General features: G+C 34.3%; 2 protein-coding genes across 4 annotated transcripts; both read left to right on the top strand.

The window, feature by feature from the left end:
- Nucleotides 1–14,390: 14,390 nt before the first annotated feature.
- Nucleotides 14,391–18,887, top strand: LOC107430442 (uncharacterized). 2 transcript variants are annotated; one of them, XM_016041274.4, is made up of 10 exons: nucleotides 14,391–14,758; nucleotides 15,304–15,431; nucleotides 15,547–15,618; nucleotides 15,720–15,865; nucleotides 15,959–16,073; nucleotides 16,166–16,246; nucleotides 16,460–16,597; nucleotides 17,657–17,744; nucleotides 18,161–18,274; nucleotides 18,448–18,887. In XM_016041274.4, exons 1-10 carry the CDS (start codon nucleotides 14,473–14,475, stop codon nucleotides 18,468–18,470), a joined length of 1,191 nt encoding a protein of 396 aa, XP_015896760.3. In that variant the 5' UTR covers nucleotides 14,391–14,472; the 3' UTR covers nucleotides 18,471–18,887. The 2 variants fall into 2 exon arrangements, with proteins under 2 accessions (XP_015896760.3, XP_024934629.3); XM_025078861.3 differs by having other exon boundaries at nucleotides 18,436–18,887.
- A 1,608-nt stretch (nucleotides 18,888–20,495) lies between these two features.
- Nucleotides 20,496–26,424, top strand: LOC107430477 (probable methyltransferase PMT14). Of its 2 annotated transcripts, XM_048463726.2 has the most exons (8): nucleotides 20,496–20,681; nucleotides 21,570–21,608; nucleotides 22,278–22,945; nucleotides 23,585–23,795; nucleotides 24,071–24,353; nucleotides 25,107–25,493; nucleotides 25,718–25,795; nucleotides 25,912–26,424. In XM_048463726.2, the coding sequence occupies exons 3-8, from the start codon at nucleotides 22,307–22,309 to the stop codon at nucleotides 26,162–26,164; spliced, it is 1,851 nt and encodes a 616-aa protein (XP_048319683.2). In that variant the 5' UTR covers nucleotides 20,496–20,681; nucleotides 21,570–21,608; nucleotides 22,278–22,306; the 3' UTR covers nucleotides 26,165–26,424. The 2 variants fall into 2 exon arrangements, with proteins under 2 accessions (XP_048319683.2, XP_015896803.3); XM_016041317.4 differs by lacking the exon at nucleotides 21,570–21,608 and having other exon boundaries at nucleotides 20,497–20,681.
- Nucleotides 26,425–27,258: the final 834 nt, after the last annotated feature.

The following is a 27,258-nucleotide window of genomic DNA, read 5'->3' as shown; positions in this document are numbered from 1 at the left end:
TTTAAACTATTTCAAGCGGCTTTTATATTGAGTATAATTTTTCTTTCACCCAAGTGCTTCATTAAGTTCACTATGTATCTTGCTTTCTATAATTAGTTTGCTAGATACACCATTATTGTCACGCCTTCCACGGTCAGTAGCATCAACCATTAGTTCTAACAACATATTACTCTCTTGTAAGGTCCATGTGTTATATGCAATTTTACCTTTTCTTTTATGAATCTCCCATTGTAATAATGAATATCTACAAATTAGTGTCAACATATTTGCATATTTAAAATATTAAAGCATATGTCAATATGTGGTTTTATTTATATGTTGTGCATACATATATAAATTAAAGTTACACATATATTTATATATATATGATTTAAGGTACACATATATAGTTATATATATTGACAAAAAAAAGTAAAGCAAAACATAAAAATATGACCTTCAATATGTATTATCTATAAAAAGTTAGGAAAAATAATAAAAAAAAAGAATTGGTGACTTTAAGACTCCTGTGCACAAAGCTCAACCTTGCAAGAGCTTTTCTTTTTTTTTTTTTTAGATCTAATATAGTAGTTATTTGTTACCTGCAAATAAAAGATAAATAATAAAATATAGTAGTTTCTAATTTTAATTTATTTCTTTCCTGTATTTTGTTTATCATTTTATTTTACATATCCACATGTGTGTATATATATATATATATATTCTCATATTATTTTTACAATCTTAAGACTATACCCGTTTATACATGTGTATATATGTGTGGATGGTTTTTTAGATGTTCTGGATCTGTGTTTTTAGTAAGGAAAAAATTTCTTATGGCTTTAATTTTGTGGGTATACACTTTTTGTTTGTTTTATAAAATTTATTCCCATAAAATTTCCATGCCATGATTTATAATTGTTGTTTTGTTTCGGTTGGGAAAAAGAAAAAAATAATAAATAAATAAATTATTTTTTGGCTTCAAACCCATAGGTAAGAAATTGTAATGGGCATTGGTTTAATTTGTTTATCAAAATTTGTTGTTAACAAAAGAAAAAAATAATAATAAAATACATGCCTGTGGGTTTTAAAAATTTTGGGCATATATATTTATTTTGTTTTACTCATATTTTTTTGTCCACAAAAGCAATTGCCCATGAACTTATCAGTGAAACGGATCGAGAAAATCCGGCTGGAGGTTGAAGACGGGTCAAAGATCGGGTTAACAGATAGGAAAAATGGGCAGGTTTTAAATTCTGATGAACCTGACCTAGTTTTAAAGCCCAGCCTACGGTTAGAACAGGCTACTGTTCAGTCCAAAACCCCAGCCCCAAGACGATTCAGTCCAATTGATTATGGGCTCACCACATGTTGCGATGAGAGAGTGCCACATGGTAAGACCAGGCGATGACAAATGGGGCACAGTGGCAAGGCTTCATGGCCCACCGTGGCGAGGCCACATGTCAACCAATGTGAAGCCACGTGTCATGCTATGAGTGGTGACCTGTGTCGACCTGCTACATGTGACACATGTCAGACTAAGACGAGTGCAATGTGTCACATTATGGAGACACCACATGTCGACCTAATACAGGTGACACGTGTTGGTCAAGTAAGGTGCCACGCGTGTGCCACATGGACAAACGTGTGTGATGTCTGCTGCCACGTCAGCCAAGGGCGACACATGGCAGGTGCTACAATTACACTTGGCGGTGCCACGTCAGCAACAGTGACACATGGCAATGACATCAACGATGATGTTAGCCCCGGTAGGTGTATAAAGCAATTTTGTGGATGTATATAGAAATTTGTGGTGTATATAGAAACCCTAAAAATCACATTTTTTTGTGTTTTCCTTTTAGAAATTGGGTTTAATTAGTTTGTTGAGATAGAAAATAACAATTAATTGATTTCTGTTTTTTGTGATTTTACAAAAATGACAAGTGGAGATATGCCCACTACACAAGTGCCCACGAAGACTCTTATGTTTCATGTGCCTCCTCTTGAAAGTCATGCAGAGAGACTAGGGAAGTTCGATGGAGCAAATTTCAAGAGGTGACAATAGAAAATATTGTTCTACTTGACTACATTGGGCTTTACGAGGTTCCTGACTGAAGACGCACCACCAAGTTCTGAAGAGAGTGATAAAGAGACACTCATAGTGGTGGATGCATGGAAGAATTCCGATTACTTATATCAGAATTATGTCCTAAATAGCCTATCTGATGCCTTGTACGGAGTATACTGTAGCATGAATTTAGCAAAAGAGCTATAGGAAACTTTAAACCGGAAGTACAAGATTGAGAACGCTAGATTGTAGGCGGATTCTTGGACTACATGATGGTGGATACAAAGCCACTAAAGAGGCAAGTACATGAGTTGTAAGTGCTCATCTAAGAATTTCTTGCCAAAGGGATACATTAATGAAGCATTTCAAGTTGCTGCAATGATTGAGAAACTGCCTCCTAGTTAGGGAGATTTCAGAAATTATTTCAAGCATAAGAGAAAGGGAATGGTTATGGAGGCTCTTGTTGGAAAGCTTCAAATTGAAAATGACAATAAGATGTCTGACAAAAGATCCATGAAGGCCATGGTGAAGGCCTATTGTGGAGCATGGAAGTAGCTCCAAGAATAAGAAGAAACTTGGAAAAAAATTCCAAGTTGGGGTCTAAAGGAGGCATCTCCAAGAAGGTCAAGTTCCAACGGAAATATTTCAATTGTGACAAGATGGGTCACAGAGCGGCGGATTGTAGACTGCCAAAAAGAAAGAGGAACAAAGGGATACAGATGATGGAGCACATCACAAGAAAGTTTGATGATATTGACTTACATCATAAGAAAGGTTAATGAGATTGATCTAAGTGTTGTTGTCTTTGAGGTGAACTTAGTGGGTTCTAATCTAAGATAGTGGTGGATAGATATGGATGCAACCTGCCACATGTGTGCAGATAAGAGCATGTTCACCTCCTTTGAACCAAAAGAAAATGGAGAGAAGTTGTTCATGGGTAACTCTGCTACTTTATAAATCCAAAAGGAGGGCAGGATGGTCCTGAAGATTACCTCTGGGAATGACCTAACTTTTAATAATGTATTGTATGTTCCAGACATTCGAAAGAATTTGGTCTCTGGATCGCTGCTAACCAAACATGGCTTTCACTTAGTGTTTGAGTCAGATAAGGTGATTTTGTCCAAGTTTGGAATGTTTGTGGGTAAAGGCTATATAATCAATGGTATATTCAAATTGAATGTAATGATTGTAAAGCCAAAGAATTTTAATAATAAAGCTAGTACTTCTTCTGTTTATTTGCTTGAGTCTTCCATTTTATGGCATGATAGACTAGGTCATGTTAATTTTAATTATCTGTGGAGGTTAATTAACTTGAATCATATTCCCACCTTTAAGATTGATTCCAAGCATAAATATGAAACTTGTGTAGAGGCAAAATCAACGAAATTATCATATCAAACATTTGAAAGAAATAATGAATCTTTAGATTTAATACATAGCGATGTATGCGATTTGAATACGCACTAACTAGAGGTGGTAATAAGTATTTTATTACCTTTATAGATGATAGCATAAAATATTGTTATGTGTACTTACTTAAGAGTAAAGACGAGGCTATAGAGAAATTTATTTTCTATAAAATGAAAGTTGAGAATCAACTCAACAGAAAAGTTAAAGTGATCAGAAGTGATGGTGGTGGGGAGTATGTGACTCCATTTAGAGAGTATTGTGCTCAACATGGCATAATATATGAAGTTACTTCACTATGTTCATCACAATCAAAATGGTGTGGCTAAACGGAAAAAATAGAACTTTGAAAGAAATGATGAATGCAATGCTGATAAGTTCTAGATTACCTCAGAACTTGTGGGGGGAAGTCATTTTATTGGCAAACGACCTTTTAAATAAGGTGCCCCGAGAGGATCAAGTAAAGACACCCTATGAGTTATGGGAAGGAAGACAACCTTCCCATAAATAATTATGAATATGGGGATGTCTAGCTAAAGTTGTGGTACCTACTCCAAAGAGAGTAAAGATAGGTCCCAAAACAGTTGATTACATCTTCATAGGATATGCACAAAATAGTATTGCATATCAGTTTCTTGTGTATAGGTCAGAAATTTCTGATATACACAAGAACATGATAATAGAATCGAGAAATGCGTCATTTTTCGAACGTATTTCTTCGTATAAAGTGGAAGAAGAACCGAGTTCATCTAAACAAACTTATGATACTATCGATGAAGCTAATCATGATAGTGATCAAGAATAAGAAACCGATGTTGAGACTGAGTTTGAGCTTAAACGTAACAAAAGAGTAAGAATGGAAAAATCCACCGAATTGGATTTTTTTACTTATATGCTACAAAGTGAACCTCAAAGCTTCCAAAAGACTGTAAATTCTCCTGAAAGGAATTTATGGAAAGAAGCTGTAAAAAGTGAGATTGATTTCATCTTACAAAATCACACTTGGGAGTTAGTAGATCTTCCTCCAGGTTGTAAACCTTTGGGTTACAAATGGATTTTTAAAAGGAAGATGAAAGTAAATGGAAATAGAGACAAATACAAGGCAATACTTGTAATTAAAGGATACAAGTAACAAGAAGACCTTGGTTATTTTGATACTTATTCTCCAATGATGAGAATAAATTTTATAAGGATGGTACTAGCGATCGCTGCATTGCGGGATTTTAAGGTAGATCAAATAAATGTGAAAACAGTCTTTCTTAATGGAGATCTAGATGAAGAGATCTACATAGCGTAACCCAAGGGTTTCTCTGCACTAGGAAAAGAAAGAAAGTTTGTAGATTGGTAAAGTCTTTATATGGACTTAAACAAACTCCGAAGCAATGGCATCAAAAATTTGATAATGCCATGCTTAGTGATGGATTTAAAATAAATGAGTGTGACAAGTGTATCTACGTAAAAGATACTGAGAATGGATATGTCATTCTTTATTTGTATATAAATGACATACTCATTGTGGGTAGTGATGACAATATGGTCTGAACTACAAAAAACATGTTAAAATCTAGATATAACACGAAAGATATGGGGCTTGTTGATGTGATTTTAGGAATGAAAATCACAAGGATTTCGAATGGAATCATTCTTAGTCAAACACATTATGTAGATAAAATACTGGCTAATTTTAGTAAAGATGATACTAGTATAACCAGAACACCCATAGATGTGAGTTTACACTTATCCAAAAATAATGGAGAGAATGTATCTCAAGTGGAATACACAAGGATGATTGGAAGTCTGATGTACTTAATGAATTATACAAGACCAGACATAGTCTATGCTATAAGTAAACTGAGTAGATACACGAGTAATCCGAATGGTGATCATTAGAAAGGAATTATTAGAGTATTAAGATACTTACAATATATTTATGAAAAACGGACTGCATTATACAAGATATCCTGCTATATTAGAAGGATACAGTGATGCCAACTGGATATCAGATATCAAGTATTCAAAATCCACTAGCAGCTATATGTTTACATTAGCAGGTGCAACCATGACATGGAAGTTCTTAAAACAAATAGTAATAGCTTGATCCACGATGGAATCTGTGTTCATCGCTTTAGATAAATATGATGAAGAGGCAGAATGGCTATGCCAATTTTTGGAGGACATTCCAAAATGGCCGAAACCTATGCCAACAATAAGTATACATTGTGACAATCAATCTGCCATTGGCAGGGCACAGAATGTGATGTATAATGGAAAATCTAGACACATTCATTGTAGACACAATTCCATTAGACAATTAATCTCAACTGGAATTATCTCGATAGACTATGTAAAGTCGAAAGATAATATTGTGGATCCGCTAACCAAAGGGTTAAATAGAGAATTAGTTGAGAAATCATCGGGGGGAATGGGATTAAAGTCCGTGAGTAAATTCAATACGATGGAAACCCAACCTAGTTGACCGGAGATCCCAAGAACTAGGTTTGATGGGACAACTCAATTGTAAAGACTGGTATGAATCATTGTGGGGATTAATCCTCTGCCTATTCCTATGATGGAAACAGTGATAGAAACAGGTTAAGCATAAAGTATGCTTTTAATGATTTCTATATATGTGTGGTAATCTATGCATAGTTATGCTGATTACATTGAACATAGGAGTCACCTATGTGAGAGAGAATAGTTGCCGCTTCAAAGAGAATTATTAAAAGAGCAATTTTTTAGAATCTTTAGCAAAACTAGGCAAGTGTTCAAGGCCAAAATGAACACAACAGTGAGAACTTAATTGTACCATGAAGGAATCTGTGTGAACCATATTGTCATTTACACAAACAACGAAATGGTTCAAAGATATCTCATCTACCATTAGTTAGTAAAGAAGATATAGTTTCACAAGGGAATGTTTAAAGAGTAACATCTATCTATCCTATGCAGGTTCTAACTGTAGAGCTTTACCACCAGAGTTTTGCATTGTCTGGTAGTTAAATCATTCATGTGGGAGATTGTAATGTTTTAGTTTAATGGGAATTTGAATGATTGGCCTTATTTTATATTTAATGGGCTTTTAATACTTTAATGGGCCTTCATTGTATTTCCGTTTTAGGTTGAAAGGAAAAGGAGTTAATTTTGATAAAAATAAGTTTTCTTTTATTTTTCTTAATTCCCCTCTCCCACAGTGAATTTTTGAGTAAGAATAAGAGTGAAAAAATTTTCTAGTATTTTTGCATAAGAGAGTAATAAAGCGAAGGTACTCTGAAAGTTTGAGGGAAAGCTTTGGTGGTACTGTGTCCAGAAGCTTTAGAATCCATTGTATCCTGGGAGACTGCCTTCGGGAAACACTCACACCGATGGGAGGGGAATAGCCTTAAGGACACTATGGTACCACACAGGCCTCGGACTGATATTCAACAAGCAGATCCAAATCTAAGGACATACAAGTTTCTAATTTTAATTTATTTCTTTTCTATATTTTGTTTATCAATTTATTTTACATATCCACATGTATATATATATATATATATATATATTCTCATATTATTTTTACATGAAATATATATTTAATGTAATTACTTACTCGATTAATAAACTTTTTTTTAGAATATTGAAAGACTACTCAAAAGCCAAGATTTTTTTTATATATAAATATTTTCTTAGGAGATATCAAGGAGTGGCAAAAAAAATTAAGAGGTAAAAATGAAACAACATAAACAGAAGCTCGAGAATTAAAACGAATGATCAAAACAACTTTCAATAATTCCAAAAAAATAAAAAGGTAATTTATTAATAATTTATATAATAGGTTACTGACAGCCATTGTCTTCATAAAATTAATTATGTAAAATTGATGCAAAACGTGGTCAGAGTTTAATCTGCTGGCGGTAAATTTCTTCAGCCTTCACACCAAAAGAACCTTGTCGTTTTTTTAAATTTGCAGTACAAATTTTATACTGTGGGATTGTGTGATATATGGGCATTCTGAACAATATAAAGTATATTAGCATTTTTTATTTTTTATTTTTTATTTTTGCTCAAATTGGGATTTCATTGAAAACTAAAAAGGGAACAAGCAACAAAGTTTGACTCAAGAGGCTTCCTCAGGTACACTCTCCTGAGTCAATATCTCAGTACATGCATGAGGCAACCACCAAGGTTCTACAAAACCTATTAGATATTGGGTTGTCGGCCATTTACAAACGTTGTGGGCTAGATGGTTTGCTAATCTAGGAACCCAACTAAAGGATATTTCTTGAAAATTAGAAAAACTAAGCAGAACATCATTAAAGAGACTTTCTGCAGCCCAGTGTAGAAAATTAAACATTAACAGGGCTGTCTCGAATATCACCTGCGCCCAACCATGAGTGTACGCCACCTGCATGGCTTTGGCTACTGCTTCTAATTCGACCACTTCTGGGATGGAAATTCTTGACTTAACAGTGTGAATTGTCATCACTTTGCCTCTGTAGTTCCGAGCAATTATGGCCAGAAAGCTTCCATTTCTCCTCATCACCACATTTATGTTAAGCTTTATGAATCCTGCCAGGGGTCTTCTCTAGGAATTAAGATTCAGAACATTAGGAGCGTGCATTCTTTAGCTAGTTCTAGCTTCTTGACTGAAGATATCTGTCATTTCATTAAATCTACTGCGTATCGTTTACGAAGCTTGCTCTATGGATATGGCCTGCCCTTCATGATATACTTTATTTGTGCACCACCATAGATGTTCCAACATGATAGCCCCATAAATGAAAAAATGCTCTCAATCCTCCTCATGAATTGGTAAGAAGTTAGATGGATTGGCCAGGCACTTGAGGAAAGATGTGAGCTCACTGAAATTTAGAAATTCCCATCTTAAACCCCATGGGCTTGCGAACCATATCCTTCTAGCCACTTCACAATGAAAAAAGACATGGATTTCATCCTCTGTGTTATTGCACCTATGAGCACACTCCTCCGAGTCAACATTCATTCCTCTTTTTGTTAAATTTGATGCCACAGGGAGTCCTGAATTTGCTAATTTCCACATAAAAAAATTTGTTCGCTCATGGATTCTACTGCTCCAAAGGGTTTTTTACCATTCGTGCTTCTTATGTTATACTTCTTATTGTAATTTATATGTTGTCTTCACGTTGAATAAGCCATTCTTCATTTTTTACCAAAAGAGTTTATCCTTTTAGTTACTATTGGCTCAGAACATTTCCTTTATGCACTGTAATGAATCTTGATCGAACAGTTCATTCAATATGACTTCATCCCATTCTCCATTATTTTGCTTGAGAGAATTTACCATGCCATAGGATGGCGATAGAAGTTTTTCGGTTTTGGAATAAACCCTGGTATGTTAGGAACCCATAGGTCTTCCCAAAAGTTCACTGAGTTGCCTTTTCCAACCTTGTACCACATGCCTTTGGCCAAAACTGATCTGGCCTTGAGAATACCAGACCAAAGCCATGCGCTATTGTTTGTCTTCTTACAGTTCATGAAAGAGAAGTGAGGAAAATATTTCGCTTTGAGGACCTGCACCCATAGATTGTTTTCTTCTGTGGAGAGCCACCAACCAACTTTGGTAATGAGAGCTTTGTTGAAATGCAACAGGTTCTTAATACCAAGGCCTCCATTAAACTTGGGTTGACAAACCTTCCTCCAACTATTGGGGTAAATCCTCTCGGGTTTGAAGATTCTTTTTTCCAAAGAAAAGCTCTGGCTTTTCTCTCAAGGCTTTGGCACCATCCTTTAGGAATTAAGAACGTTGACATGGAATAAACCGAAATAGAGGTGGCTATATGTTTAATGAGGGTAGCTCTGCCTGCCTTTGAAAGAAGCTTTGCTTTCCACCTTTGAATTCTAGCTTCCACTTTTCTTTGAAGATCTTGAAAGGTTTCTGATTTGTTTTGGGAGAGGAATAAAGATAGTCCAAGGTGTTTGGCTGACTTCTAAATTTCTTTCATTCCTAGTAATCTTTTGATATTCAATTTTTCTTTGCCATTGACGTTACGGGAGAAGAAAAGCATTCGAGAGAGGAGTTCCGCCATAAGGATAAACAGAAAAGGAGATAACAAGTCACCTTGTCTAACTCCTCTCTACAACGGGATTTTTCCATAAATACTACCATTGAGAAAAAAAACTCCATGGAAACTGAGGAAATGCAATTAAGAACCAATTTGGCCACCTTGTCAGAGAAAACAAATGAAATTAGCAATCTGGAAAGCACAACCTAATCCAACATATCGTAAGTTTTCTGCATGTCCACTTTGATACCCATTATTCCTTTTATCCCTTTCTTACGATTCATGGAATGAACCACTTCATTAACCAGAACTGCATTCTCCCCAATCCATCAGCCTGGAACAAATACTGATTAATTAGGAGAGATAATTCTCTTGATTACTTGCTTCAATCTATCAGATAGGATCTTTGCAATGATTTTGTAAATGGTATTGCAAAGACTGATGGGTCTAAGATGTTTAAACTCTGACACTACAGAGATTTTCAAGATTAAAACAACGAAGATTCGATTGATGTCCCTCGACAGTAAGCTTGAACGAAATACGTTTTGGACCACGTTGACAACATCTTTGCCAACAATACCCCAATATTCTTGGAAGAAAATTGCAGGCATTCCATCAGGTCCTGGGGTTTGGCTGCTTTAGTTGAGTGTAAATTTTTTACCACATGTCAGATCTTATTTTCCAAAGGGATGGCTTCTAGGAGGAGGTTTTCTTCCCTTGTAATGCAGTTTTGTATGAACTCCCCCAGACATTCGCTTCTTCGAATATCTTCAGCTTTGAAAAGATATGTGAACTTTTCTATTAGCAACTCCCCAATCTCTTCTGTGGAATCTCTCCAATTACCATGGCCATCCTTCAAAGCTGGTATAAAAATTTTTCTCGTGTTAACAATAGTGGCAGCGTGGAAGTATTTTGAATTTGTGTCACCCACCAAGAGCCACAACTCCCTTGACTTTTGTCTCCAAAGACTTTCTACTCTTCTTCTCCATTTGTTTAGTTCCCATTGCATACTTCTTTCCTCCGCTAAGACTCCCTCAGATGGTTCTAGACCTTGAAGCCATTGTATTTTGTCTTCTAGTTCTTGTATTCTGGTCTGACAAAAGCCAAAAACATTTTTATTCCAGTTCCTCAAGGCTACCGCTATGCTATGTAGTGTGTAGCGAACCAATGCATGACGATTTCTGGAATCTGCACCTTTCCAAGCCATTGCCACCACATCTTTGCACGTTATATCTCTTATCCAGATTTCTAGGAATCTGAAGGGTCTTGCTTTAGGACTATGATCCACAGTTAGTTTAATCTGGATGGGAACATAGTCTGAGTTAGCACTAGATAGGTGAATAACTCCTGCTAGAGTTAGTTTAATATGGATGGGAACATGGTATGAGTTAGCACTAGATAAGTGAATAACTCCTGCTTGTTCGAAAGTTGTTCTCCATACTAGACTGGCTATTACTCTGTCAAGTTTGTCCCTGATATTGGCTCTACCTCGCCTTTTATTACACCACGTAAATGGGTTTCCATATTAGACCATAATGCCCCCCAATTTTTCATCCTACTCAATGACATCATTAAAATCTCCTACACAAATCCATGAATCTAGTCTTGATTTGACCAATTCGATTAACTTTTCTCAAAAGGCCTTTCTCATGATCTTTCCACTGGGCAGTGACAGAACCCTACCATCCAGCTATCCGTATGGTTTGAGTTATGGTTTGAATCCACCCTAACTCCAATGATTCTGCTCGTAGCCAACATGACTGACCATTGCCATTTGAAATCCCAAAAAAGAGCCATTCCACCTTTTTTATTTTTAGCCTTAACAACAAAGGAATTCTTGAAGGCCAATTTCCTTTTGATCTTATCAATTTTCTCCTTACTAGCTTTAGTTCCATAAAGGAATAGGCCTGCGGGAGAGTATTTTCTAACAAGGTCATCAAGGCCGCGGACTGCCAAGGTTCTCCCCAAACCTTGGCAGTTCCATGATATGAGATTCATTGTTTAAAGGGGGGGGGGGGGATGCTAAGGCCCGCATCCTCAGCCTTGGACTCAACAGAATCATTTACCAAACTACCTGCAAGATTTTCTTCATTAGAGAAATCACTAACGATTACCTAACTTAGTCCTCTAGCACGTTTCTTGAGTCTAATTTTTGGTGACGAGGAGCTAGGCAGGACCTAATTCTCCAATATGTTTTCCTCTTTGCATAAATCTCCAGCAAGCCAGAAACCTCCTTGAGGCCCAACCTTTTCCATCCTTCTGAATTGGTCTAAAAAAGATGATTCGTGGGCTTGAAGATCTTTTCGTGAGGGCTTTAGATCATCGCTCTCCTTTGTTGGGCCCAAATTAATATTCGTCACCATTTTGGTTTGTTGGACCACATCTACGGGTGGCTTATAAGGACTAGCCCTTCTTTTTGTCCCACGCCAATTGACTTCTTACCTTTTCCTTCTTACCTCGTTAAGGATCCAACCCTAAAGCATGAAGAGATTTTGTCAGAGCTTTCTCGTTCCTTGCTTTGAAGGGAGATAGGTCTCTCCTCAGTGACATCGAGGGTAGCTCCTGGGTCTTCAACAATCCTGCTAGGAACATCAGGTATGTGAGAATTTGAATTTGAAAGGCTCTCTCTCTTATGTGAATTAGGTAGTTTGTCAGACTTTTCAGGCACAGGTCCCAACAGGACCCTAGGGTTAAGGCTGCGATCCATGATTTCCTGATCCATGATTTCCTAATCCATTGAACAGTAGCAATCTTCTGATTGATCACGTGACCCTTAAGGTAACTCGTCGAAGTTTAGAATCGGAAAGTCTACCGAATCTATGGTGGGAGAGGAGTTATGGTTGAGGTCTGAAGAAGGGATTCGACTCGGATCTATTTGATTCTTAGTTCTTCATTTGAATATGAGTCAAAGAAGTCTTTTCTTGAATTCTCTATTCTGTGCAGTTGGCTTCCTTTCCTCAAGACAGAGAAAGCCCCCTCTTCAGCTCTCAACCACACCTCGAACTTATTCGTCCGTCTTCGCCGAGGGATTTTCACCGACCTTGCAAGAATTTTTTAAATGCCCTATTATCCCCAGTTATAGTAGAAATCGCCTAGTTTTTTGTGACAAAATTGGATCCAGGTTGTTTTTCCATCAAATTTCTCAAAGAAGCCAGTTGGGAGAGGCTTTGTAACGTCAATCTCGACTTGGATCCTCATAAACATCTTCCTCAGCCCACTCTTCCTCGAGGTATCTTCACAGCTTACTACTTCTTTAAATAAGCTTCCAATTTTGACTGCGTTTGATATGCTCATATATTGTAGAGGTAACCAGTGGATTTGGACCCAAAAGGTGGAATGGGAGAAATCAAAATCCGACAGGGACATCTGTGGGTTCCATTCTTTTAAAGATAGGTGAGCCTCATTGATGGTCCACAGTCGATAGCTCCAAACCCTATTTCGATCTGCAATTTTTAGAAAAGAAAAAAGAAAAGTGTTGTTGCTTATTTAGTCCACACTTACTGGATCTTGTGAACCAAATTCTTCGGGTGATCAACTGCACTATGAATTTCTTTACAGCTTTTTCAAAGAAAATCCTCCCTACTAGTGTCAAATTAGATTTCCTTGTAGCTTCTGATATGTCTAGATGAGGTCCAATTATGGAAGATGGCTCATCCTTGCGTTTGTAATCTCCTTTTGTTCCATTGCTTATGATTTCTAACTCCAAAATACACTAGAATCTAAAGCTGGCGAAGAACCAATTAAAAATCCTTCTTCGTGCACCACTATACAGGATTAACTACCAGAAAATCGCTGTAAGTGTAACAACTAACCTTGAGTTAGAAACATTCTCACATGGAGAAAACCACAATAGTGTTGGCACTTCATACTCTTAAAGTATATTAGCATATTCCTAATTCTACCATTCTAAAGAATATAAAGTATACAAAGTAGATCACTGCGCTTCCAATTTCCATTTCAACAAAGCTTTGCAATTCAGTGTAAATTTTCTTAGTGTTAAGTTTGTTTGGGCCTCTAGGTTATGTAACTGATCGGCCCAAAGTATTTGCCAATTGGGTAGCAGCTCACTTTGTTGTAGGTCCAGTAGACCCAAACTGGATGCCATCTTTTTGTGTTGAGTATATGATCCAAAAGAGTTTATATGAGGAAGCCTCCTGCATTAAGACTGTTGTATGGCCTTTTTTTTTTTTTTTTTGGTTTCAATGGATTCTCAATTCTAGCCAAAAAAAAAAAAGAAAAGAAAAGAAAAAAATAAAGTATATTAGCTTATTCCTGATTCTACCATTACCCCAAAAAAAAAAAAAAAAAAAAAGTTTATTCCTAATTCAACAATGATTATAAACAAATCAAATTATTTGACGAAACAATTTGTTACAAAAATTGATATTACGCTAGAAATCCTCTAATTTCAATTGTATGTATGCTTTAACATTGGAAAAAAACAAAAAAAAACACCTACTTGAGCATGAGTTTCCTCTTTGGAATGGCATCTAGTAAAATTTGTGAGGTGAAAACTAGATTTGTGAAAGCTTGAATATTTATGCCTAACATTTCAAAATCTAATTAATTCAATCAATTTATAAATCATGTTAAGTTCATAACTTTTTAAATAACCATAAATTTTTATAGACTTTAAAAAAATTATAATTAAATATACCAAATTTATATAGATTCCATAAAATTTTGAATAAAATATCCAACATTTTAATAAATTTTATAAAAATTTTAATAAATACATTTTAACTTTTAAAATCTTTTTAAATCCATCAAATTTTTAATTTAATACACCCCTAAACGAAACCTAAGTACTTAAGCATGAATCCCTTCAATCGGAAAATTTTTATTAGAAAATAGATAGCCGCTATTTATTTCTATAATATATATATGTATATATATATATATATATATAATTTTTTTTTTTCAGTTTTCACAATTTTCACCGAGAAAGTCGTAAGCTTGAAGAAATTCAAAACAGTGCGAGGGAGAGAATTGAAACCAATGTCTGCCTCTGCCACCCCAAAGAAGCGCCCAAAACCCAAACCCAAACCCAATGGTGGTTGTAGTAGCGATTCGGTTCCCTCTTCTTCATCATCGCTGAAATCAATTTTGGAACCGCCCCAGAATTTCTTCCCTTCGAAGGACGATTTCCTCAGACTCATAGCTGTGCTCGCCATCGCAACTTCAGTCACCTTAGCATGCAATTTCTTCGCAACTTTTCTCCTCAATCGCGAATCCAAGCCCTTCTGTGATACCACCGTCGTCGATTCTCTGGACTCGCTCTATGGTGGGTCTTTCTTTCTTCCATCATTGAAGAACCTCTGAAAATATATTTTGGAAAAAAAAAAATTTTGATTTTTTTCCTTTGTTTTATTTTTTGGCACTTCTTTGGTGAGTTCGTGGAAAAAAGTGATGTAATTTTATTTTTGTTTTGTTAGTTATAAAAATATTAGTCAAACTTAGTGCTTGTGAAGTTCTTATAGCGATTTGTTGCTCTATATATACCTGCCTTTATGTAATGGTATGTAACCTGTTAATAAGAAGTTTTTTCCTTTTCTTTTTCCCCTCAATCCAACAAAATGGTTTGAATTAGATACATTGTTATATATAGAACAAAAAACCCTGTTTTCAAACTTTCCTTTTTTTCATTATTTTCTTGAATGACCATGGAAGTTCGTGGTTTAGATGATGGTTATTGAGTATCATGGTAGTCCAATTATTATATAACCTCGTGTGGGAGGAAGAAAGGCATTCTGAGGATTGCTATATTTCAGATTGATACTCATTTAATGTATTGATATTAATTCTAAGCCAATGTCTTTTCCATCATAGATTTTTGTGAGCCTTGTCCAAGCAATGGGCACTGTTATGAAGGCAAATTGGAGTGTGATCATGGCTACAGGAAGCACGGGAAGCTATGCATTGAAGATGGAGAGATTATTAAAACAGCTAAGAAACTAGTGGGTTCTCAGAAATCTTATTCGTCTATATTGTGGGATACAAAAATGCAAGTTTTATCCTTTCGTATCTTATTTGTGTGTTTTCTAATTAATGTTTATCTGTAATGCATTGCAGTCAGAGTGGATAGAACTTCATCTTTGTGAAGCAAATGCTCAATATTTGTGTGATGGAACTGGAAAAATTTGGGTTTGTAAACTGTTGGAGCCCTCTATATGGATATTAATGTTTGGCATTAAATGCAATGGTGCTGATTTGTGTTTCGATCTCAATTATACGCTGTTTTTCAGGTTCCAGAGAATGATATATGGAATGATTTAGATGGGCACAAGCTGATGGAGCATGTTGGCTCAGACAATGCCGTTAATATCCATATAAAACGAAAGACAATGGAGATTATTGGCAAAGTATTGGAGTCAAGGACAAACCCTCACGGGTATGCTATACCATGTTGGAGTCTTTGATTTGATAATAGAAGCATGTTCTCTGGATTATCATAAATCTTATTTTTAAATTTATGTATGTATAGGTTCAAAGAGATAAAGTGTCCGGACGTGCTAGCTGAACAGTACAAACCATTTTCCTGCCATTTATATCAGTTGATCTCCAAAAATGCAATACTTATTTTGCCAGTTTGTGCACTGGTATTCCATTCTAAAAGGCAGACTTTCAGTGCTTATATTTTAGTATCAAGTATCAACATGTTGACACTTGTTGACAGTGTTAAGATCTACAGCTTGTGGGGTGCACATTATTACTCTGGAAAGTCCGTCAGAGGCAATATCTTTCAACCAGAGTTGAGGAGCTTTATCGACAGGTAACAAGGACTTTTGTATACCATGGCTTATTAGTCATTGAAACTTATGTTCTTACAGCACCTATCATTTATTTGGTCTCATCATCTGATTTAGAGAGTTATTAGCAGCATTACTTTCACCCATTTTTCTGAGCATATTTCTGACATTATTTATTTTATTGAAAAAAATTGCTCCTCGTCAAAAAAATATAACTGATTGCTGTTGTGTTATAGGTTTGTGAAATACTTGAGGAGAATGCTTTGATGTCAAAGAGAGGAGAGGGAGAATGTGAATCATGGGTTGTTGCTTCTAGATTGCGAGATCATCTTCTTTCACCAAAAGAGAGGAAGAACCATGCATTATGGAAACAGGTGTTGTTATCTCTTAATTGGATGTTATCATATATAGATTCAAATTCAGTTGTTGTTTTACTCATGCTTACTTATCTTCCTTAGTCTATATTAGATATCAGAATTCAAAGTAAGTACACTGGAGTGGAGCTAATTGCTTTTAAATTAAGTATTTTGTAAGTTGCCATTGTTTTGTGAGATAAACAAGTTAATGTTGTTATATGACATTGAATTCAGCATTTTTACTGGAAGCAGTTATAAATCTCTATTTTGATTGTTCAAATACATGAAAATCTGGTTTTGATTGTTATGTTTGATGCATGGACCTGGGTACTTTTGTACCTAGCATAGTTATTCACTGTTGGCCCATAACGCTCATGACCTTTTATGCCATACCAGTACAGCTAGAATTCCTGTAAGCCTTACACTGATATTAGCAAAACCTTACTATGAAAGGATATTACCTATATGTGTCTGCTTATTATAATTTTTTTTCTTGTTTTTCCATCTGCTTTATATGAAAGGGATTTACCGTTGGGTGGCCACTGATTTCATTATTAAATTTAGATGTATAAAAAATTTCCATCTGGGCTTAAAATATTTATGATTGTTATTAGACAAGTATGACTTAAAGTCCAACTTCCTCTTTTGTATGTGTTCCCTATCAAATGTCTACCTTCTCAAAGGAAGTATTGATGAATTCAACTCTTTCAAACTTGAATTTTCTCTGTCAATCTTTATCATCTGCCATTCAGTTCACGGAACCCATTTAAGCCTTACTTCTCTGTTTTTTAGTCCCTTAAAATCAAATTGCTCCAAAATGGCACATTAAGCTCATTACTTGGTTTCTGAAGTTGATGTTTATTTATTTATTTATTTATTTATTTTTAATGGTTATATCTGACAAAAAAATGTCAAGAGCATATTAATGCCTATGCTAGCCAAGTTTGTGGGGACCAAGAGTTAGTTTTTATATAATTGCTAGTTTTCCTAACTAATTAAAGTTGTATAATTAAAGAAATAAATAAATAGTTCTAGTATATGAGTTTTGGTTTTAACTTCCATTCACTATGTGAACAGGTAGAGGAGTTAGTTCAGGAAGATTCACGTGTAGATCGTTATCCCAAACTGGTGAAAGGAGAACCAAAAGTGGTGTGGGAATGGCAAGGTATGATGGTTTATTAAATGTTGTAGCCAGGATTTCAACGTTGGCATAATCTTACCAGGCAGTAATCATTGTTTTGCATAATCTTACCAGGCATTTATCATTGTTTTAACTTAGAAGTGGTTATTGCCAGACTCAAAATTTGTGATAGGGTCTCCCAAGGAAGTTAAATTGGGTAAATTGCCTTTTTAAGCATTATCCAATAAAGAGCATCTGTATGCTTCTGGTGATGCAAACAAATTCATTTGCTGCCTTCTAATAGCATCTCGGTTTCCTACCATATCTTTAATTTTCTGAACAATGCGTGCCAGTATACTAAGTTTTGTCAGTTATGTACACCTAGGAGAATGGATCTTTCAAAGATACTGCTCAAACTTATCTTGAGCTTTAACTTTACATTTTCTTTCAAATTAATACAGTTGAAGGCTTTTTGAGCCCTGCGAAGACAAGAAAAAACGATGATGCAACCAAGTCGAAGTCTAGTGAGGGCATGAAGGCAAATTCTAGTCAACAAAACTACAGATTGAAGACTGGTTAGTTGGTCATTTTATCAATTTTTGTTTCATAGTTTTGTTTGTTGCATCACATCATGAACGATTTGATTATATGATTCTGTTATGTGGTATTTAATTTTGTTGCCCTTTTAATTTATTGAATGTGACCCCAATTTATATTATTTTATTGATGAAACTAGATGTTTATGCAGAGCCTGGGGAACTGATTTTCTGACTTGGGGACATTTTCCACATGGAAAAGTCACCTAGACAGTTTCTGCTTAATGCCATCGGACAAAGCAACTTTGATCCTGGCGAAGGAGATTAGCATCGTTTAGTCTATCCTATTGCATTTAAAGCGGATTGAACAAAAAGATTAATGGGGGAGAGATTTAGTTTGATCAAAATATCTGATGTACGAGAAGTTGGTTTCTGATACATAAAACTTGATTTCAATGAGCTTGATGTATAAATTGAGACAAACTTAATTTCAATGAGTTTGATGTATAAATTGAGAAATCTGTTGATATGTTTGTATATTTTTGTTGTCTGCTTGCTGCTAGTCCTTCCGCTTACCACTCAAGTGGCCTTGTAATTTTAGACAGAGATTGTCATATCATATGAAATACAGTTCTTGTTGTTTGTTGTTTTCTATCTGGTCCTTTCTTTTTTTGGTGAATGTTTTCTATTTAGTCCTTGTACCTAAATTTTGTATGTTATAAAATAATATATCTTAATGATTTATGGTTTTGGTTTGTCTTTCTCCAAAAGCCCATTACAGAAAAAGTGAAAAATAATAAGTGAAAGAGATAAATAAAAAAGTAGCAAAGGAAGTTAGAAATGAATGAAACGGTGCAATTATTGAAAGCAAAAAATGGTGAACCATGTTGCCAGTATGGCCCTTGAAATCTCTGTTTATGGTTGAAGTTTAATTTTTTATGGGAGTGCCATAAATTTGCCATACCTACCTCAAATGAAATATCACGTAGAAGGCTATGGTCCATGGTGTCTTGATGTATTGTTGTGACCGTCTTTCATTTTTATAGTGGGATTTTTTTTTTTTTTTTTTGGTAATAATTTTTATGGTTGGATTATAAGATATCCTTGAAATTCTATGTCGATGAAAATATTTACTCTTTAAACAAAAGTAATTAATAGTAATAAAAATATTTTATTAATCATATAATTGATATTGATGCAGATATAATCATACGAGGACAGTTTTTATTTTTATTTTTATTTTAAATTTTTGATCATATATATCTTTATATCTAATTGGATATGATCCTAATATCTGTTTGAGAATTAAAACATTAATAAATATTTTATCTTGAAGGCTAAATGAGGCATGTATAAATTAATGAATTCTCTTTTCCTTCCTTTTTTTTTTTTTTCTGTTTTTGTTGGTAATATTAATGAATTCACATTAGCATCTTCTGTTTTTTCCACTTTTCTTTTATTAATGTCATGCTTTTTTTTTTAATTTTTCTTATTTGTCTTTAATTTCCATTTTTCTCGGACAAAAGTTGATTCGTTTGTACCACCAAATATCTAGTTAAGCTTCAACTAATGTCTGACTTAATCCCCTCAAGACATCAATAACATTGATGAACCATGATTCCCCTCCGGAGGAAAAAAAAAAAAAAAAAAAAAAAAAAACTTATTATAAATGAAAATTTCTATTGTCAGGAGTATTTTCTCATATAAAATTTGTAGATCATTTTTTAATAAAAAAAGAAAAGAAAAGAAAAACAGTGTACCAAATGAATTGAATAATTGGCTGATCCAATTTTTATTCAAAAAAATAAAATAAAATTAGAAGGTGAACAAGTTCTCTCATCACTAATTTAAGGGGCGCAAATTTCTATGCAATCTTGGATCTTTCTACTTTTATGACTTCTGTGTTAACAACTGGATTAATTTAAGTACTTCTTAAAAACAAAAAAAAACAAAACAAAAAAGAGAAAGACAAAAAAACTGGATCAATTTAAGTTTTTTACCAAAGAAAAAAAAAAAAAGAAAAAAAAAAAAAAAAAAAAAAAAAGAAACCTGGATTAATTTAAGTTGTGTGGGGGGTAAATAACTTCAGCTTTCAAGCAGGCCTTTTTAGATGCAGAATTGTAATCAAGGTGTGTTAGTAGAAGAACATGGTGATTGTCGGTTGGATAACAATAATAATTAATAATAAAAACAAAGACCAAACAGTAACACTGATAATGACCATGGTCTTAAAGTGCGCCTCCTCCACGGTCTTAAAGTGAAAAAACCTCATTGTTTCCACACAGTCTCTTCTCTCTCCAATGCCGTCTCTCTTACGTGCTAATGTGTGATCTAAGAGGGGGGGAGAGAGAGAGAGATAGCTTCAGTTTCTAAAATACCCACTTCAATTATCAACCTCTTGAGGCAATTGAAGGGCTCTCTCGCTCTTTCTCGCTTCCTTTTCGAGGTCCTCTTCTGATCTCTCACTCTATTTTTGACTACTTCATTCCCAATAATTTCCCATTTTTGTGTAATAGTTTCATTTTTCTTTGCTTGGTAGAAGAAGATCAATGCATGTACTTTGCTTTTCTTTGATAAAGTATGGATCTTTGGTGTATATATATATATAAGTGTAACAAAAAGACTGATTTGTTTAGTTTGTCTTTTGCTTGTTCGGTTCGGGGTCTATTTTATTTTTCAGCTGTTCTTACTTAAAGAAGTTTCTGTGATAGAACTTGTTGGTTTATCCAATCTGGATTCAGATTTTTCCAAGAGTTTAAGAGCCAAGCGATGAGCTTGATTTGTGGTAGTTGGATTTAATGCAGCTTTTGTTGGGTAATGGAAGTGTAAGACTCTGCTCTCAAGTTGAGAAAAAAAAAATTTTGCAAAACGCAACTTTGCATCTGATTTCCGGTGCTATGGTGTTCGTTGTTACTTATTAGAGCAATATTGTTTTACTTCCTTGAAAAATATGATTATATATATTTATATATATTGTGACAATTACTGCTAAGAGTGAGAACATCTATGGATTTGATGCAAATCCTTTTAATTGTGCGTGTCCATTAAGGGCCATGAAAAAGGGTATGGGGTTTGATCCCAGTTCTCATGGTAGTCATAGTATGCTTGCACCAACCTAATTCTGCTTGCCACTGCATGTAGTCCAATTTTAATTTCGATTCTCTTTTCTTTTCTTTTTTTGGTTCTTCTTGCGAGCTCTAATCTGGTATTCATATTTTCCATCTGGATTTCTATTATTTATTTTCTTGGGAAGTGTATTTGGTTGGTTCCTTTATCTTTCTTCAATCTAATGTTTTGGTGTTTCCCTGGTTGTCCTTGGCCGAATCCTTTCTAGCTATCCTCTATGTTTTCTCATGAAGGTTATATATAAAGGGTAAAACTTTTAGTCCTTAAGATGTTTCTGCTATTACAGTGTTGAAAATTCAGCAATCAGATGAGTTAATTTTTGAAATTTTTTAATGTCGTAATTATTGCTATGAATCCAATTCTGATTTTTTTTTTTTTTTTTAAAAAAGAAAAATTGTTCCTATTTTTTTCTGAAGTTTTTTAGCTTTGTCAGCCAGCAAAAATGAAAAGACACTCTGTATTCGCCATGTTAGCATAATAGCTTGTTTTAAAATCATGGTTTAGCATCCTTCGTTTATATGAATACTACTGATTTATGTGGAAACATAAAAAAAAATTAAATAACACTTGTTGAAAGTATAAGCGCCAGAAATTTCTCGTATTCGGAGTTTGTCCAAAAGAAATTATGTTGTTTTTTATTTATCACTTCCTGATGTAAAAAATATGGAAACATGATGGGAAGGTGCATTATTCTTAACTAGGATCATGTTATCAAGATATACCTATATTATGTATCAATATCTCCTTGTTTATTTAGACCTCTTGAATGGTAACTACTAACTCATTGTGTGAATGTGAATGCTTAACTGCCATAAAAATTGGAAACAAAAAATTAGTTGTCTATTTCAAATATGTTTTCTTTTGTGTTTTGATCTCTAAACCATTAATGATCTATGTTTGTTTCTCATTACTATAGGTTTGAAGGAAATCTCAACTATATATATCATGGGTTCTAAGCATAATTCAGGAAACAGAGGTCGAAGTCCATTGTCTATATTTGCTGTTATTGGTCTGTGCTGCTTCTTTTACATTCTTGGAGCATGGCAAAGGAGTGGTTCGGGTAAAGGAGATAGCATAGCATACAAAATAACCAATCAGGCAGATTGCAGTATATTAAATAATTTGAACTTTGAAACTCATCACAATGATGTTGGAATTATTGAACCTTCTGAACCAAAAGCCAAAGTTTTCAAGCCTTGTGATACCAAGTATACTGATTATACTCCTTGCCAAGAACAAGACCGAGCTATGACATTTCCTAGGGAAAATATGATATATAGGGAAAGGCATTGCCCTCCAGAAGAGGAAAAATTGCATTGTCTTATTCCTGCACCCAAAGGGTACACTACTCCATTCCCCTGGCCTAAAAGCCGTGACTATGTCTACTATGCTAATGTTCCATACAAAAGCCTGACAGTTGAGAAGGCTGTGCAGAACTGGGTGCAGTTTCAGGGAAATGTATTCAAATTTCCAGGTGGCGGAACAATGTTTCCTCAAGGTGCTGATAAATATATTGATGAACTTGCATCAGTTATTCCAATTGCAGATGGCTCTGTCAGAACAGCACTGGATACTGGTTGCGGAGTATGTTGATCATTCGAAACATTCTTTTGTATTTGTTTGCATGTATGTATGTATGTAGTTTTGAATATGCTTATGCATGCTTGTCGTTATTCATTTTTGTTAGTACATAGAAATCATAGCTCATAACTTAATTCTTTACTTTATTATTATTGGCTATTTCATATATATATATTATCCACTCAGTAAGTTGTCTGCATTCACTTTGAGTATCTCAACTTCAGTTCTTTATGTCATTCCCTAAGAAAATATGGTTTTCCATATCAAGACATTTGTTAAGAAATTTAGCAACTTCAAAACCTGCCAAGTTAGAAAGCATAAAAAGTGCCTGCAATCGTCAATATATAGTATGAAACCCGCAATTAATCTTAAAGTGTATTATTTTGGCTTGAAATGAATAGTTGGATTCACCTGCTAATAGCTTCATCTTTTTGAGATAGTAACGTACAGCCAATTTGTGTGTAAATTATATCATAGAGAGCTGTCGAATTAGAAAGATGCAAGACATTAATTTTAGGATGGGGCTTTATCTCATTCTTTTTCCTCAAATACCTGGAATTTCCTATTCTTCTGATTTACTACAATTGATGACTCTTTTCATCCATTCATGATTTGTTTGACTAATTACTGAAAGTAATATAGGTTGCAAGCTGGGGTGCATACTTGCTGAAGAGAAATGCAATAGCTATGTCTTTTGCACCACGTGACAATCATGAAGCACAAGTACAGTTTGCATTGGAGCGAGGTGTACCTGCAATTATTGGTGTTCTTGGATCAATACATCTTCCATATCCTTCAAGAGCCTTTGATATGGCTCAGTGCTCTCGATGTTTAATTCCATGGACTTCAAATGGTAAGTGCACGAAGTATCTAAGGTCTATGTGAGAAAATCATTTTTTGATTTCTATGTTTCAAGATGAAATAGTTGTATCATTGAAACTGTATTCAAAAACTTAAACATTCAAATTTAATGACATAGAGAATTGGATGACTGCTGTAAATACAAATTCTATTTTGTCTTTTCTATTATATCTTTGATCAAATTTCACTGCAGTGGCAGTATATAATTTTACAAAATAGAAGCCTCTGCTTAAACTAATTACATTTTACTTTTGAAATTGTCTTCAGATGGTATGTACTTGATGGAAGTGGATCGAGTTCTTAGGCCCGGTGGATTCTGGATCTTGTCTGGCCCTCCAATCAATTGGAAAACTTACTATAAAACATGGAATAGAACTAAGGCGGATCTCAATGCAGAGCAAAGAAAGATTGAAGAAATAGCTGAGCTTCTTTGTTGGGAGAAAAAGTATGAGAAGGGAGATATTGCTATCTGGAGGAAGAAAATAAATGCAAAATCCTGCAGAAGAAAGTCTGTCGATACATGTGCAACAGAGAATGCCGATGATGTCTGGTAAGTTCCTAGAACCCACGATTTTGCTTATCTATTGTGTATTTTTAGTTTCCATAATTCAATTTTGAAGCATTAGAGGTTTAGAATGGTTATTTGCATATGTTTGCTCTTCCATCTATAAAGTCTTAATGTGATGAAAATGCTTATATCTATGACTTATGCTAGCCAAGATTAAAACCCAACTTAATTGGTCAAAGTAGTTTTTGGGACTTTTTAGAAACTGAGAACAGAAGGCAGTAAAACAATCTAATTTTCAAAATTATTTTTAGAAAAACAAGATTAAATTCTGGAAAAAAATCCAAATATTGTCAAGAGAAACTCTCTATTTCAAATCTTTTATTGAAAATGAAAAAACATACAGAGAAACCTGAAACAATGTAGTTTAGGAATCGGCTTTAAACAGTTGGAAATATTTTTATCCAGTATGCATTGATGTCAGTAGAGATTTATAATTTATGGTTCCAAAATCATTTATATATTAACCAATGGTAAGTCTTTTCCCAGTCGTGTGATCACATAGGTTTCAACTGTATGATTATACAGTTTCGGACTTCCTCCATTTAACTTCGTGAAGTTCATTTACATCCTTCCCTCATAAGAAACATTGTTTCATCTGTATGTCAGATCAATTTCAATTGTCGAAGGCATTTCTTTCAATTTCCTTTATTTTCTTGAATTTTTTTTCCCACTTCATTTTAACTGCCATCCTAATTCATATATATATATATATATATATATTGTGATCTACATTAGGTACAAGAAAATGGAAGCATGCATAACTCCTCTCCCTGAGGTAACCAATGCAAATGAAGTAGCGGGAGGAGAGTTGGAGAAGTTCCCAGCTAGACTTTATGCAGTCCCTCCTCGAATATCCAAGGGACTTGTTTCGGGTGTTACAACCAAAACTTACCAAGAGGACAGTAAACTTTGGAAAAAGCGTGTGAATGCTTACAAAAGAATTAACAAATTGATTGGCACTACAAGATATCGCAATGGGATGGATATGAATGCCGGCCTAGGAGGGTTTGCAGCTGCACTCGAATCACAAAAATCTTGGGTGATGAATGTTGTACCTACAATTGCTGAAAACACTCTAGGTGTTATTTATGAGAGAGGTCTAATTGGCATGTATCATGACTGGTATGCCCCTATTCATCTCTCTCTCTCTCTCATATTGTTGCAAAGGTTTTTTTGTCTTCTCGACCACACTGTGTAGGACAATGTAAAAAAACAATGTCAAGTTGTTCGCCGTTAGTTCAATGTACACCATTTATTGAGTGACAAAACTGTAAATTTTTCATCTTGAACTGATAGTTGCTGATTTCGAGTCTAAGGGCATTTTTTAATTGCCGTCTGCTTTTCAGGTGTGAAGGCGTCTCTACATATCCAAGGACATATGACCTCATTCATGGTAGCGGTGTGTTCAGCTTGTACCAAAACAGGTAAGCTTCATCTACTTCTTCTCATGTTCTATTATCCACTTCATTAAAGAAAAGTAAAATCTTTTTCAGCTCCCCCGGTTCGTGATTAAGTATTATGGTAATTAACGATTAAGCAGGTGCAATCTGGAAGACATCCTCCTAGAGATGGATAGAATCTTACGACCTGAAGGGACAGTCATCCTTCGTGATGAAGTCGATGTCATGGTTAAGGTTAAGAAAATTGCTTCTGGTATGAGATGGGATACAAAATTGTTGGATCATGAGGATGGACCCCTAGTACCGGAGAAGATATTGGTTGCAGTAAAGCAATATTGGGTTGGCAGCGACACCGACGGAAACAGCAAGTCTAACGATGAGGATGAGAGCTGACAATATAGCACCAAGGAATGCTGGAAATGTTTCTGGAAGTAAAAAGAGAGCAATGGGTTGTGAGCCTTAGAAATGAGTTTTTTATTTTTAATTATTTTTCCTCAGCTTATATAGATTTGTCATTTGTGTTGGTGTAGATTATTTATGATTATAGCTAGTTCTGTTTATTTCACAGGAAATTTGTATCACAGGGTTATGAATAAGGATCTGGATACTCTCCATTTAAATGAAATGGAAGGAATATATATATTTTTCTTGGACGGAGGAGGGTATCAGTTTGCCTTAAGGAATTTTTTTTATTTTTTTTATTTTTTGGTAACAATTTGCCTTAAGTATTTATTGCCACATCTTTTAAGTATATGGAATGGTTAGGTAATGAAATGAGGTAGCATAAAAAACGGTTAGGTGAGGGAAATTTATTTCGCTTAATTAGGAAACAACTTCAAATGACTTAAAGGCAAAAATAAAATAAAAATAAAACAAACAAACAAACAAAAATGGCAATTTTCTATCTCATGTGAAAAAGAGTCCAAGTAGGTTTGATCATTTAAAGTTATTAGATTATATGTTGTATTAAACTTGTTATATTAAGTAATTTTAAATAATTATGTTTATATATTATCAATTTAAAAAGTTAAGAATATATTTTGTTTATAAAATAAATATAATAATAGAATTTCTATTTCATATATTTAGTTTTTTTTTTTTTATTCGATAAGTTTTTTAATTTAATAATAGTTATTCTATAGAAATAGATATATCTCCACTTGAAAGAGTACAAATTATTTTTTAAAATCTAATAATTTCTATTTTTATGTTTTAATTTATATAAATTTTAAAATATGTTTATCTTGTTTAAATTTACATTTATTATCACATACTAAAAATATATAAATAAATTTAAAATTTAATTTATTTTTATCAAATTTGAATATTTTTGAATAAATATTAAATTTTGATTTTAAATTAATATTTTTACTAAATATATAAATAGGAATTATCATTTATTTTTCTATTTTTTATTTTCATGAATAATTATTCATATTTAAAAAAAAAATTATTCTGTATATCAAACGTAATCTAAAGATATTTTC

The sequence above is a fragment of the Ziziphus jujuba genome, chromosome 6 (genome assembly GCF_031755915.1).
Source record: "Ziziphus jujuba cultivar Dongzao chromosome 6, ASM3175591v1".
NCBI lineage: Eukaryota > Viridiplantae > Streptophyta > Magnoliopsida > Rosales > Rhamnaceae > Ziziphus > Ziziphus jujuba.
The sequence above is the reverse complement of the archived record's forward strand: the minus strand, read 5'-3'. Positions and strand labels throughout refer to the sequence as shown.